The following is a 15,066-nucleotide window of genomic DNA, read 5'->3' on the forward strand; positions in this document are numbered from 1 at the left end:
TATTTAGAAATCCATTTATTAATGTCTACATTTGCCTTTGACACATGTATTATATCACAGACACCTTAATGCATACTTTAAATTATATTATGCGAGTAAAACATGAAAATATATTTATTTCCTTAAAGTTATTTATTTATTTAGGTTCTAATGTTACTGTCCCCACTTCAAGAACAAAATACTACAATTAATTTAATTGTGTCCTTGAAACATTTAATTGAAATATTGTAGAATTCCATTCATTCGTATGGAGGACTGCTCATACTCGGGAGTGCCAATATGGCCGACCGGTGGCTTCGAAGCCTCTCAATGGCCAATACATAGCATCAGCAATCCAGGGTTTATATACATAATTGGCGGAAACACAGGAGCCTCACAATCCAGTACAGTAGGTAGATCAATATCAATTTCTTGTTTTGCTCTTAGGAACAGGGCACAATTGAAAGGAGTGTTTTCTGGGGTAGCATTCATTATGTTATGCAATTGAAGTTGAAGATTCCGTGTGTTTGTGATGCCTGCCATTTGGTGCATGGCAGACCCAGTGGAGAGCGTGGTGAAACAGAGGAGTCACTGTCAGTCCCTTTGAGTGTTGAGTCAGTCTCTACCCAACAAAGTCATGTAAGGATATATTAGTTATCCTGTTAGAGCTTTTGTGCCGAATCCACTGCATTGTTCCATGGTCATGTTGCAGCAGTATATAGGAAGGAGATATGGGAAGTGTGCAGGAAGGCATGGGACATAGGATTGTGTAGTTTCGGTGGATAAAGTTGTGTATGTCAATTGTAGGGGTGCCCATGTTGCTGGAGATCGGAAGTGTCCGGTGCGAGAGAGGCAGGTTTAAGTGACCAGAGTCAGAGTAGAGCAGAAGATTGTCATATGCTGAGGCAGTGAAGACATTAGAGGAGGATGGTTCCACCTTTCAGTTGGTTGCGATCCACCAATACAAATGTAAAGAAGAGCTGTTTCTTGTACTGGCTATACAAGTACTTAGTAGTGGGGATGTTTGTGTTGTAGCTTCAATGAGCAAGGCAGAGGCAAAAGGCCTGATATGAACAGTGATGGTGCAAAGATGGCGGGAGCAGTGGAATATAGATACTAAGGGCAGTCATTTATTTCAAGTACAGAGGAAGTCTGGGAGGGGAGTTCGGCAGGAAAGGACAGAAGAGGGGAGGCGGGGACACAGCCGGTCACTTGAATAATTTACCTACTTATTTATAGATTCTCATTTAGCTCTCTTGTAGCTTTGTCAACTATGTGTGTGTTTTCTATACCTGTTCACACTTCCTCTCTGTAGGCTTTACAGACACTCCCCACCCCTTGGCTGCAATTCTTCTAATTTAGTGTACCCTGCAAGCACAACCCATGTGGAATTCCGGGTCTTTGGCAGCATTTGGAACTGCCTATTTGCTGTCAAGAACATCAAGTTCATCTCAGCCTATGCTGCCTTTCAGTACCTTGACGTTTTGGCCCTGACGGAGACATGGATCACCCCAGAGAACACTGCTACTCCAGCTGCTCTTTCTTCATTTAACTATGTTTTCTCTCATAGTCCGAGAACACCTGGTTGTCATGGTCGTTGCAAAGCTTCTAGTCGAAGCTCGCATCCACTACAAGACCATGGTGCTTACCTATGGAACAGCAAGAGGAACTGTCCCTCCCTACCTTCAGGCTATGCTCAAACCCTACACCCAAACCTGAGCACCCTGTTCTGCCACCTCAGGTCTCTTGGCCCTCCCACCCCTACGGGAAGGCAGCTCCCGCTCAGCCCAGTCCCAACTTTTTACTGTACTGGCACCCCAATGGTGGAACCAGCTTCCGCCTGAAGCTAGGACAGCAGAATCCCTGCCCATCTTCCGAAAACATACCTCTTCAAACAATATCTTAAATAATCCTCATCACCTCAAAAATAAATAATAAAAATTAACCCGGACTTGCACTTGACCCCCCCCCCCCCCCCCCCCCCCCCCCCCCCCATTCTAGCTCTGACTCTATTGATAGCTATGTTACTGAGGAAGAAAATGTACTTTCTACGCCTGTGCTATGTGGTTGTCCCACCTAGCTATCTTAAGATGAATGCACTAACTGTAAGTCGCTCTGGATAAGAGTGTCTGCTAAATACTATAATGTAAATGTAAAATTAATAAGACTTTAAATGTGATTGGAAAGCATCCAACAGGAATATGATTATTGCAAGGAAACAGAGACAGTGGGGCATGTGTTGATACCGTGTGGGCAGTATGAGAGGCTGAGATCTAGTATAAGGGAGAAGGAGATACAGTCAATTTTATATTGAGTATGTTGAATATAGTATATTGAGTAGAACGTCATTCGATACAGTCGCAAATATGTTTTTAAGAGAAACAGGGCTGGCTGGTAGGATTTAGTTTCACCCTGTCGCTGGCACACTGCAGTGCAGTAGGTGGCAGTAATGCACCATAACGTTGTATGTCAACCGCCGAAGAAGAAAAAGAGCTGTTTCTCCAATTATGTTGCCTTCCATGTAGCAGGCAGCCTGTTTTCTTGGACACTTCTATCTAGTTTTCTCCTACACCAAGCTGGTTATAGCATTTCCACCTCCCTGGAAACCATGGCCGAACAGGCCACGGAATCCGCCCGGCAGCCCCAGCACGACGGTAAAGCTTGTTCTTTTTTGGAAGTATATGATGTGGTGACGTTTCGAGCTAATCCAGATACTATAAGCGGCCTGTGAATCTTCGGTTTAGCTAGCACCAACCTTACCTATACTTGGCCATTATTTCACAATGGATGTATATAATACATAGCGAGCTTCACGGGCACCAAACTAGATGTGCATACTTTGTTAGAAAATACATGCATCGTTACATTTTGCGCGATAAGAATGGCATATGATTGCTGACCCATCTGTCTGGATCTATTTTAGCCACAGACGACGCTTACTAGATAGTCGAACTGTGTTGATGCTAACTACGTTAGCTAGCTAGCTGTCATTGTTGTTTTGCAGCGCTTGACAGGGTATGCGAGTTATTCGACGGAGTGGAAGTTGGATAGTGGTGGTTATATTTGTACATGTAGCAAACGTTTTAGAAAACAGTTTTTAGTGACGCATGAATATTCAGTCATTTAGTTCTCCATCCCCTGCCCTGGTTTGCAAAATGTAGCGTCTAGCCCTAAAGTTATACAGGTAACGGTTTGGGGACGGGCCAATGTGTGACGTTTTGCTCCAGATTAGTTTAGTTCACTAGCAAGCTAGTAACGTTAGCCACACTTCACAGATAAATTGTAAGCCAACATGTCTTTATACATTGAGCCTATGATTGAATTGAAAGGATTATTTTCTCTAACTAGCTACACCAAATCTGGTAATGGAGCTAATGAAATCTGTCACGACAATGCCGGTGTTTACATGAATTTGCGCATGTGCCCGGTGATTTCAACGGTAGTACCGACGCTCTAAAAAGTCGGATAAATAATACTTTACTGTGGATATTTTGTCTAAAATTCCAACCCACTGAAGGACCAACCCCAGACAATCGGTAGATTTAAGTTCAAATGCAATTTTATTTAACATTCAAGCATGCTTTCCAAGTCATATTGATTTCTTAGGAAACCTACGTTTATGCTCTCCATAACGACTGAGATTGGTCTGTTGTCTTTTTGAGTAGTGAGTTGGGCTATGCATTATTAAGAATGGGGAAAAACTGTACAGTATGTAGCCTAAAGCTAGTTGGACAGATGGGCCTATACCTCAAGTAGGCCTAAAGCCCCAAATCATCAAAGATTGGAACTTGCAACTAGTGTACTTTCTGCGCTGGAAATTGACTCTAAGAAGTAGGCTATATAACCATTATGTTGGACACCAGGGAAGTTACTTTTCAGGCACCCCATGTTGTTTTATGTATAAACTTGAATCTCTGAACAACTTGGAAAACCTCGAGTTTGTTCTTTGGTAGGCTCATGTCATAGATCTTTGTTTAGTTTGCGTGTCTTAATGGTCAAACCTTTTGCTGGCACTGTCAGTATGCCAATACAGTCATTAATAGATCTTGCCCCTAGAATGCTGCTTTGTATTTTGTACTGCACAGGTGTCATCCTTTTTGATTGGCTACAATTAGTGAGATTGATTTGCTCTTTGTCCACCAGCAGTGCTTATTGTTGAAGTGAAGACCAAATTACCCTCCCACTCAGTCCTGCCTGGGCAATACTTGTTTTGACCAGATTCCCCCTTAAAATAAATAACATCCCCTCTTTCAGGCTGCTGGTTGTAAAGAGAAATACCTTTTTATTTCTGGAAGTTTCTTTAGTGTTCCTGTTTTGTCCTCTTCCTTAGTGGTGCTCCAGCAGCGAATGGCAGCCCTGGAGCAGGAGAGAGCAGAGTTCTTCAAGCTCAAACAACAACTGGAGTCTGAGTTCAACCAGAAACGGGCCAAGTTCAAAGAGCTCTACATGTCCAAAGAAGGTGACTGTTCAATGTAGGGGTGTGACCTGAATTGGGGATCATTAACATTTAGAAAAAAAACTTAATTGAAACACCCCTTAGCCTACAATTTCCATTTCCCTGCAGAAGTCTAACATAATAAAAACATCCCCATCAAAAGCTGTCTTTTTAAGCTAGAGATATATATTTTCTTGCATGGGTTGCTTCTCAATCCACTGCATCCACTGATATCTCCCTTCCGCATCTGTGGTAGAAGGAAGAAGAAAAAAAAACTTAACCCGACTCAACCTTCCTGCTCCTGCTGGCTTTCAGCTGATTCTGCTCTTCTGAAGTTGCTGGTAGTAGGCTACACGAGGAGGTAGTAGGCTACACGAGGAGGTAGTAGGCTACACGAGGAGGTAGTAGGCTACACGAGGAGGTAGTAGGCTACACGAGGAGGTAGTAGGCTACACGAGGAGGTAGTAGGCTACACGAGGAGGTAGTAGGCTACACGAGGAGGTAGTAGGCTACACGAGGAGGTAGTAGGCTACACGAGGAGGTAGTAGGCTACACGAGGAGGTAGTAGGCTACACGAGGAGGTAGTAGGCTACACGAGGAGTCGGCAACCTTTCTCATGTTGAAAAAAATTATTCTGATCTGCGTGCCATTATGGTATTTATATGCACATTTTTGTGGAACAGTTTAATTTCATTTGAATAAAGTTTAGGTACTGTATCTCAATCATTGTCATGTGGTTAATCAAAATTCTATCCAAATTAAAATGATACAAACCTAAAAAGTAACTTAATGCCAACTTTTTAAAAATAGCCTACATAAAGGCAACAAATAAAAACATTGCAGCCTGCAGGTAGAAAATATTCAGATTTTAATAAAATAATCCTATAAATCACATTGGCTACGCATGGCGTGTCTGCAACAAACTTGAAACATTCTTTCAACTTGGGTCTGGCCTGAAGCTTGTGCTAACAAACTTGCAACATTGTATAAAATATTCTGGGCCCTCAGAATTTCCAGCTCCAGTGAGCTCGGGACATACACAGCTGTAGGCTATTTGCTCAAGGGATAAGTTTCCACTGGATCAGAGCATGACATTTTTTCCTTTCTCGCAGAGAGGGTATCGAAAGATTTTTCAAATACATTGAAATATTGACATTCTAAATGGATGTAAAAATAGACTTTGTTTTCTTGCTGTTTGTGGGGAAAAAAGCACCACAGCTCATTAGTCGTGGTGCGTTAAACCAATCAGAAATACTATCAGATCCTCTAATGAGAACATTTTATATGCCTACTTTTGCGTGCAGGCCAGGTAGCCTATAGGCCTACTTCTATGCGTAATCAGGTGCGTGTCCTTATTCAACATTGACAGGAGCGAGCGCACCAAACAAAAAACAATAACTAAATTGACAGCTTGTAAATGGAATGAAATAACCCAAAACTTGTTTCTCACAAGTGTAGCATAGGTTGTGCACTCTGCAAACTACATGTCAACTCTGAGAATGAATAAATGAGGAATAATAATATATTGAATGCATTAACAGAAATGACCCTAACCAAACACATTGCCTATTAGAAGTGATAGGAAATAATGTATATCACCAGTATTATATTTACCGTTATGTAATGGAAAATTGACAGACACTAACAGTCAAACGCAAACAATTTGCATGTTATGAAACAATGAATGTGCACCGCTTGTTTGGAGAGAGATGTGCATCTTAGCCACACTCTCCTTCTTGGACTGCCATCCCCACGGCCTTTGCAATGGAGATGAGCGCTATTTGGTCGGTAGTCAGAACTGTATTTCCCCCTAGCGGTCATATGCAGGACCATATCTGAGTTGTGATTTCACGTCACTTTATTATTTTTTTTACCAGATTTTTTAAAACGTTTGATCATTGAACTAGGGATGTTGACTATCATGCCATTTTGCTAATTGTAAACTTCATGAATATGGGAGAGGGAAAGGGGGATACCTAGTCAGTTGTACAACTGAAATGTCTTCCGCATTTAATTCAACCCCTCTGATTCAGAGAGGTGCGTCGGGTTGCCTTAATCGACATCCACGTCTTCGGCGCCCGGGCCCTGGTCTCCTGGAATATATCCGGCCTTATCATGGGGTAACTCTTGTATTTTCCTCAGTTCCTCAATTTTCTTCCCCAGAGGAGCTGAAGAGCCAGGCAGCGTCTCTGGAGGGGGCCCAGTCGGAGCTGAGTCGTGTCCAGGCCCAGCTGGAACAGGCCCAGGCAGACATGGAGAACATCAAGGCAGTGGCCACTGTGTCAGAGAGCACCAAGCAGGAGGCCGTTGACCAGGTCAAGGGACAGTGGCAGGAGGAGGTGACCTCCCTACAGGCCATCATGAAAGGTAGCTAGGTGAACTCTACTTTGCCTCCTCTGGCTCTCATTTTGCCATTCAGTATCTAGTTGGTGACACTGTTGGAAGACTTTCAGAAAAGCTGTAACCCATGTAACATTTAGTCTAGTCTAGGCCTTCATAAAAGGCAGTCATTCATTCTGTTACAGCCTTGATGACGTATCATCTTAGCCTGACATGCAGACATTAAAATAGAATAGGATTACAATTCTGTGGCTAAATAAGTTGAGTTGAAGAGTTAAGCAGTGATAAGCCTGGTTGGAAATGAACTGCTACGCTTTACACTGAGGATCAGTTTCAACACAGTACCAGTCAATGCTCACCTCCTCCACCCTCCCCTCAGACACAGTGCGTGAGTACGAGGTGCAGTTCCACCAGCGCCTGGAGCAGGAGCGTGCTCAATGGAACCAGTACAGGGAGGCGGTGGAGAGGGAGATGGGCGAGCTGAGACACCGCCTCTCAGAGGGTGGCCAGGAGGAAGAGAACTTGGAGAACGACATGAAAAAGGTAGGCTGGTTTCACACCTGGGGTGGGGGGGGTCATCAGAGTACATGTATCCTTTTGTCAGGGTTGGGGTCAATTCCATTTCAATTCAGGAAGGAAACAGAAATACCAATTCCAAATAAATTTTCTTATAGAGAAGCGTTGACAAGAATTATAATTTTAGATTACTTCCTGAATTGACTGAATTCAAATGGAATTGAGCACTTTTGTTTTAGATTTGACTTATTTGTCTGTTTTGATTCAAGGTCAATAGAGTTGGACTTGATTTGAATGTCTTTTTTCCCCCAAGGCTCAGGAAGGTGCAGAGAAGCTGCGGTCGGTGGTGATGCCCATGGAGCAGGAGATGGCAGCTCTGAAAGCCAAGCTGACAATGGCAGAGGATAGGGTAAAGGAGCTGGAAGCCTCAAAGGTTAGTCAACGGGGACTGGAAAGGAAAATGGATGCTGTGGAAGTTAGACTTTTACAATACAAAAACTCCATGATGCTAATTTTATCAACAAAACAATGTTATCCATCCAAAATGTCAATTGAGGTATGGGTTATATCCTTTGCAAAGGAACATGTTTTTGTGTTGATTATTTATGACATTTATAGGGAAAACTGTCTGAAGTGATACAGAGGGGGGAAAAAATGTCTAAAAATGTCTTACAGTTGAAATATGTCATATGAGTTAGATGACAAATTTTCATTCTGTAGGTAAAGGAGCTCAATCATGTCCTGGAAGCAGAGAAATCCTGCCGCACAGACCTGGAGATGTACGTGGCGGTGCTCAACACTCAGAAGTCTGTCCTTCAGGAGGATGCAGAGAAACTACGTAAAGAGCTCCATGAAGGTGACTCACTTGTAAAGCTTTATTCAAATGCATGCTGTAAAACTTTAGGAAAAAAGATGAGACTTCAATACAAGAGTACAGCACAGTATTCTTTCTCTACCTCCACTTTTCTCAATCTCCCCCCCCATTTTCTAAATATCATATTTTCTTAGTTTGTCACCTGCTGGAGCTGGAGCGGCAGCAGCACAACCAGCTGAAGCACACGTGGCAGCGGGCCAACGACCAGTTCCTGGAGTCCCAGAGGCTGCTGATGAGGGACATGCAGAGGATCGAGAACGTGCTCTCCTCCGAGCAGCTCCGCCAGGTGGAGGAGATCAAGAAGAGGGACCAGGTACGCACACTAACGATAAATTACCATTATTTTTTTTACAGAAGTGCTAGAGCTGGGTGATATGGACTTAGTCATATTGTGATGAATGTAACTATTTTGCTTGATTACAAATACAACGATAAAACAAAATGTCTTTATGGACAGTTATTTTACATTACCGGCAGAGCTCTAGACAAAATGCTTTCAGTGCCAAGTAAGAACTGATGGTAGCCTATGTTGAAAAAGTAAGCTATTTCATCTAACATATCTAGGGAATGCATGATTTTACATTTTGAAGGGCAACCTGGCAAAATAAAATCCAGAAATATCAGATTTATTTTGGGATCTTCAGAGAATTTGCCGACATCTTGCTCCCGAGTGGCGCAGTGGTCTAAGGCACTGCATCTCAGTGCAAGAGGTATCACTACAGTTCCTGGTTTGAATCCAGGCTGTATCACATCCTGCCGTGATTGGGAGTCCCATAAGGCGGCACACAATTGGCCTCGCCCGGGGTATGCCATCATTGTAAATAAGAATTTGTTCTTAATGGACTTAACTAGGTTAAATAAAGTAAGCTACAGTGGCAAGAAAAAGTATGTGAACCTGTTGGAATTATCTGGATTTCTACATAAATTGGTTATAAAATTTGATCTGACCTTCCTCTAAGTCACAACAATATTTACACAGTGTGCTTAAACTAATAACGCACAAACAATATGTTTTCATGTCTTTATTGAACATACTGTGTAAACTTTCACAGTGTAGGGTGTAAAAAGTATGTGAACCCTTGGATTTAATAACTGGTTACCCACCTTAGGCAGCAATAAACTCAACCAAACAGTCAGGAGGAATTTTGGACCATTCCTCTTTACAAAACTGTTCCAGTTGAGCAGTATTCTTAGGATGTCTGGTGTTAACCGCTCAAGGTCATGATACAGCATTTTAAATTGGGTTGAGGTCAGGACTCTGACTGGGCCAGTCCAGAAAGCGTATTGTCTTCTGGTGAAGCCATTCTGTTGTTGATTTCCTTCTGTGTTTTGGGTCGTTGTCCTGTTGCATCACCCACTTTGGCGGACAGATAGCCTTACATTCTCCTGCAAAATGTCTTGATAAACTTGGGAAATCATTTTTCCGTTAATGATAGCAAGCTGTCCAGGCCCTAAAGCAGCCCCAACCATGATGCTCCCTACATCATACTTTACAGTTGGTTTTGATGTTGGTGTGCTGTGCCTTTTTTTTCTCCACACATAGTATTGTGTTCCTTCCAAACAATTAAACTTTAGTTTAATCTGTCCACAGAATATTTTGCCAGTAGCGCTGTGGAACATCCAGGTGCTCTTTCGCTAACTTCAGACGTGCAGCAATGTTTTTTTTGGACAGCAGTGGCATCTTCCGTGGGATCCTCCCATAAAACACCATTCTTGTTTAGTGTTTTACGTATCGTAGACTTGTCAGAGATGTTAGCATGTTTCAGAGATTTCTGTAAGTCTAGCTGACACGCTAGGATTCTTCTTAACCTCATTGAGCATTCTCCGCTGTGCTTTTGCAGTCATCTTTGCAGGACAGCCACTCCTAGGGAGAGTAGCAACAGTGCTGAGCTTTCTCCATTTATAGACCATATGTCTTACTGTGGACTGATGAACATCAAGGCTTTGAGATATTTTTGTAACCCTTTCCAGCTTTATACAAATCAACAATTCTTAGATCTTCTGAGATCTCTTTTGTTTGAGGCATGGTTCACATCAGGCAATGCTTCTTGTGAATCGCAAATTCTAAATTTTGTGAGTGTTTTATAGGGCAGGGCAGCTCTAACCAACATCTCCAATCTCGTCTCATTGATTGGACTCCAGGTTAGCTGACCCCTGACTCCAATTAGCTTTTGGAAAAGTTAGTAGCCTAGGGGTTCACATACTTTTGTGTGAATGTTTAAACGTAGTTTATTTTTGTCTAACACACAAATTATTGTAAACACACCTTCGTGTCATTGTGACAAATATGACACATTTATGCAGAAATCCAGGTAATTCCAAAGGGTTCACATACTTTTTCTTGCCACTATATTATTCCCCACCTCAAAACACTTAGCTAGATTGCTAACTCTGAATCCAATATTGCTGCTATATTGATTGATTGATTTATCAGTAAATGTAAACTCATGTCCTACAACAACTTTCTAGACCTAGGCTACTTGATGTAGGTTGTTTTTCCTAGGCACCATGCTAATGCATTGCTTGCTCTTTGGGGTTTTACGCTGGGTTTCTGTGTAAGCACTTTGTGACAACTACTGATGCTTGGGATTTATAAATAAATTAGATGTAGTCCTATTAACTGCAAATGGCGCGTTTGTCCCTGATCCACTCCAAGAGTGTTTATTCACTATGTAAATAAACACCCTTGCACAGAATAACTTTTGCGGCTCCACCATCTTTTTATTTTGATAGAGGTTAGGTTTTCCAGTTTAGCCTTCTGGCCTACTCTACGTGACATAGGAAAGGTACCTGAAGTTGAAACGGGGTGGAACACCATGGAATCGTCTGGTGAAGGAGAGGTAAAGTATGAGGAACTAGGAGCCCGACCAAGGGGCCAAACACAACCAGAACCGTTTGAGCTACCAGTTGAACCAGCAGATAGTCATAAAAGACCAGCTGACTGAAGGAGCAGTTGGGGTACCAGAACCACACCCAACCATGGTAGCCCTTTTCCAGCAACTTTTCACCTGCCTTGAGAGGAGGGATGAATTCACTGATTTGCGGTGCGCCATCCCACCGCTGCCACCATATGTCATGTAGAGTAGGCCAGAAGGCTAAACTGGAAAACCTAACCTCTATCAAAATAAAAAGATGGCGGAGCCGCAAAAGTTATTCTGTGCAAGGGTGTTTATTTACATAGTGATTCCAGAAGAAAAACAACAGTACTGCCTTCAAAAGTATACCTGATGGGGACAGCTTAAAACAATGCTGCCCCATCCACAGCTCAATCCAAAATGCCTTCCTCAATGAACTGAAAGAGAGGCTCCTTTTGTAGGGGTAGCCCCACCCATCAGAACAATTAACACTAATTAATTAAGCAGTTACCTATTCAAACCAACATTTTCCATTCAACTTAACATACTAAAGTATATACATTGCAACATATTTTTTATGAAACAATATCCCAATATAACATTTACAAAATCATATCCCTACTGACATGGTGTCTTTTAATATGCCCATTTACATTAACGAGCCATTTGGGACAGGCACTACAAAGTCAGCCCGATTCCCTTAGCTCTGGTCCTTATCAAGCATACCCGGAAGCTACAGTGATGGAGAGAGGAACAGAACCAAACCAACAAAGTGCTCATCCATAACATTGATGAGTATAATAAACATTGCCTACATTAAACATGAAAGCTTATCTGTATGTTCTTTATACCATAACCGGGTTATTGATGGGAGGTAAGTGTGAAATGTATGTACTAAGATGGGGACGTTAACTTATGTCGACCCACATTATTAACGTAGCTGATAATGGAGCAGGGAGGCGTGATGAGGGTGTGTGTGCGTGTTAGTGTACCAAATGCTGCCTGGGGCCTGTGACGGACTTCTCCGTCACAGTGCCATGAACTCCATATTAAGAGGTAAGAAATAAATGATATACTCCCAGAATGCTGTGACTTATCAGACGTACAATAAATGCTTCAGTAAGAGGAAGGCAATGTTGTTGTATGTCATTTTAGGTTTATCATCCCAGGTTTAACTCACACCCAGAGTCAGAGGGGTGTGTGTGTGTGTGTGGTGTGGGGGGGTTGACCGTGCAAGGGTGAATCAGACGGTACATGAGAAATAGAGTAAATACTGTGTCAGCTTGACAGTGTACTGACATTTATCAACAGGATATTGTGCACTTATGGGAATGCAAGCCAGTTGATAAGGTAGAAAGACCCTGTCAAAGTGTAACATTGTTTACAAGTCGTATTTACATGCTCAGACTATTTATTGACATTGTTTGCTTCCCCCCAGGAGGAGGATGATAATGAAAGGATCATCCAGGCTAAGGAGCAAAACGAGGAGGACGGGACAGAAACCGAACCTTTAGAAGACTCATTTCTTGGGCTCAGTACTGAAGAGGTAGGGGGATATGACGTCACCAACACCTTACCGAGAGCACATTACTCCAGACGCACACGATTCTCTGAGGTCAACCGCTCCATAAAACATTCTCGTTCATATTGTATATTTGACCCACCACCTGGATTCCGTCCTATGCAACAAAATCTGAAATAGTGTTTTTTACATTGTATAAAAGTAGATGGGCTACAAAATGGTATACTGAACAGAAATGTAAACGCAACAATTTCAAAGATTTTACTGAGTTACAGTTCATATAAGGAAATCAATTTCATCTATGGATTTCACATGACTGGGAATATAGATATGCATCTCTTGGTCACAGGTGGATAGCTTTAAAAAAACATGTATCTGGTGTGACCACAATTTGCCTCATGCAGTGTGACACATCTCCTTTGCATAGAGTTGATTAGGCTGTTGATTGTGGCCTGTGGAATGTTGTCCCACTCCTCTTTAATGGCTGTGCGAAGTTGCTGGATATTGTCGGGAACTGGAATGCGCTGTCATACACGTCGATCCAGAGCATCCTACACATGCTCAATGTGTGACATATCTGGTAAGTATGCAGGCCATGGAAGAACTGGGACATTTTCAGCTTTCAGGAATTGTATACAGATCCTTACGACATGGGGCTGTGCATAATCATGGTACAACATGAGGTAATGGGAGTGGATGAATGGCACGACAATGTGCCTTAGGATCTCGTCACGGTATCTCTGTGCATTCAAATGTCCATTGATAAAATGCAATTGTGTTCGTTGTCTGTAGTTTATGCCTGCCCATACTATAACCCCACCTCCAACATGGGGCACTCTGTTCACAACGTTGACATCCGCAAACCACTCGCCCACACAACACCATACACGCGGTCTGTGGTTGAGAGGCCGGTTGGACGTACTGCCAAATTCTCTAAAACGACGTTGGAGGCGGTTTATGGTAGAGAAATGAACATTCATTTCTCTGGCAACAACTCTGGTGGAAATTCCTGCAGTCAGCATGCCAATTGCACACTCCCTCAAATCTTGAGACATCTGTGGCATTGGAGTTGTGTCACAATTGCACATTTTAGTGGCCTTTTATTGTCCCCAGCACAAGGTGTACCTGTGTAATGATCTTGGAGTTTAATCAGCTTCTTGATATGCCACACCTGTCAGGTAGATGGGTTATCTTGGCAAAGGATAAATGCTCACTAACAGGGATGGAAACATTTGTGCTCAATTTGAGAAAAGCTTTTTGTGCGTATTGAACATTTCTGGGATCTTTTATTTCAGCTCATGAAACATGGGACCAACACTTTACATGTTGCGTTTTTATATTTTTGTTCAGTATATATCATACACTGCAGTTGAGAAACAATGAAAGTAATTCTGCTTTTAAAGTTGATAAACATCTAACCCCACTTTTGATAAAATAGCCCGTGAATGTTTTGGTACAGCTACATGAAGTAGTCACCTGGAATCAGTTTCATTTTTATCAAAAGTGGGGTGTGCCTTCGTAAAATTACGAATTTGTGGAATTTCTTTCCTTAATGCGTTTGAGCCAATCTGTTGTGTTGTGACAAGGTAGGGGTGGTATACAGATAGTCCTATTTGGTAAATATTATGGCAAGAACAGCTCAAATGAGCAAAGAGAAATGACTGTGCCATTATTACTTTGACTGACTTATGTCTTAATGTGGAACATTTCATTAACTTTGACCGTTTCTTCAAGTGCAGTCGCAAAAAAACATCAAGCTCTATGATGAAACTAGTTCTCATGAGGACTGCCACAGGAAAGGAAGACCCAGAGTTACCTCTGCTGCAGAGGATAAGTTCATTAGTTACCAGCCTCAGAAATTGCAGCCCCCCAAAAATGCTTCAGAGTTCAAATAACAGACACATCTCAACATCACCGGTTCAGACGAGACTGAGTGAATTAGTCCTTCATGGTCGAATTGCTGCATAGAAACCACTACTAAAGTACACCAATAAGAAGAGACTTGCTTGTGCCAAGAAACGCAAGCAATGGACATTAGACTTGTGGACATCTGTCCTTTGGTCCGATGAGTCTAAATTTGAGATTTTTGGTTCCAACCGCTGTCTTTGTGAGACGCAGAGTAGGTGAATGGATGATCTCCACATGTGTGGTTCCCACCGTGAAGCATGGATGAGGAGGTGTGGGGTGCTTTGCTGGTGATGCTGTCTGTGATTTATTTAGAATTCAAGGGACATTTAACCAGCATGCTACCACAGCATTCTGCAGCGATAAACCATCCCATCTAGTTTGCGTTTAGTGGGATTATCATTTGTTTTTCAACTGGACAAGGTGCTATTTCATAGTTTTAATATCTTCACTATTATTCTACAATGTAAATAATAGTAAAAATAAAGAAATGAATGAGTAGGTGTGTCCAAGCTTTTGACTGGTAATGTATGTGATTGATGATGGTGTCAATATTGGAGAGGTTGGCCAGAACCTTGGGCAGGAGGGAGTTGATGTCATGGACACGGGCTCCTGGGTGTCAGTGGCTCTTGGTCCGTCA

At 42.3% G+C, this 15,066-nt stretch overlaps 1 protein-coding gene across 2 annotated transcripts in view; it reads left to right on the forward strand.

The window, feature by feature from the left end:
* The first annotated feature begins 2,267 nt into the window (after positions 1-2,267).
* The window catches only part of LOC110537558 (rab GTPase-binding effector protein 1), a 31,667-nt gene continuing 18,868 nt past the window's right edge, over positions 2,268-15,066 (forward strand). Inside the window, exons 1-8 of one of the 2 annotated variants that reach the window (XM_090192424.1) lie at positions 2,268-2,633; positions 4,310-4,438; positions 6,578-6,781; positions 7,134-7,297; positions 7,584-7,703; positions 7,991-8,126; positions 8,279-8,457; positions 12,438-12,545. In XM_090192424.1, coding sequence (XP_090048550.1) covers positions 2,429-2,633; positions 4,310-4,438; positions 6,578-6,781; positions 7,134-7,297; positions 7,584-7,703; positions 7,991-8,126; positions 8,279-8,457; positions 12,438-12,545 — 1,245 coding nt within the window. In that variant the 5' untranslated portion in view covers positions 2,268-2,428. The remainder of the gene's footprint in view (positions 2,634-4,309; positions 4,439-6,577; positions 6,782-7,133; positions 7,298-7,583; positions 7,704-7,990; positions 8,127-8,278; positions 8,458-12,437; positions 12,546-15,066) is intronic. The other variant, XM_090192425.1, reaches the window with a different exon arrangement.

This window comes from Oncorhynchus mykiss, chromosome 12, assembly GCF_057628025.1.
Source record: "Oncorhynchus mykiss isolate SJ-2025 chromosome 12, ASM5762802v1, whole genome shotgun sequence".
In the NCBI taxonomy this organism is placed as follows: Eukaryota; Metazoa; Chordata; class Actinopteri; order Salmoniformes; family Salmonidae; genus Oncorhynchus; species Oncorhynchus mykiss.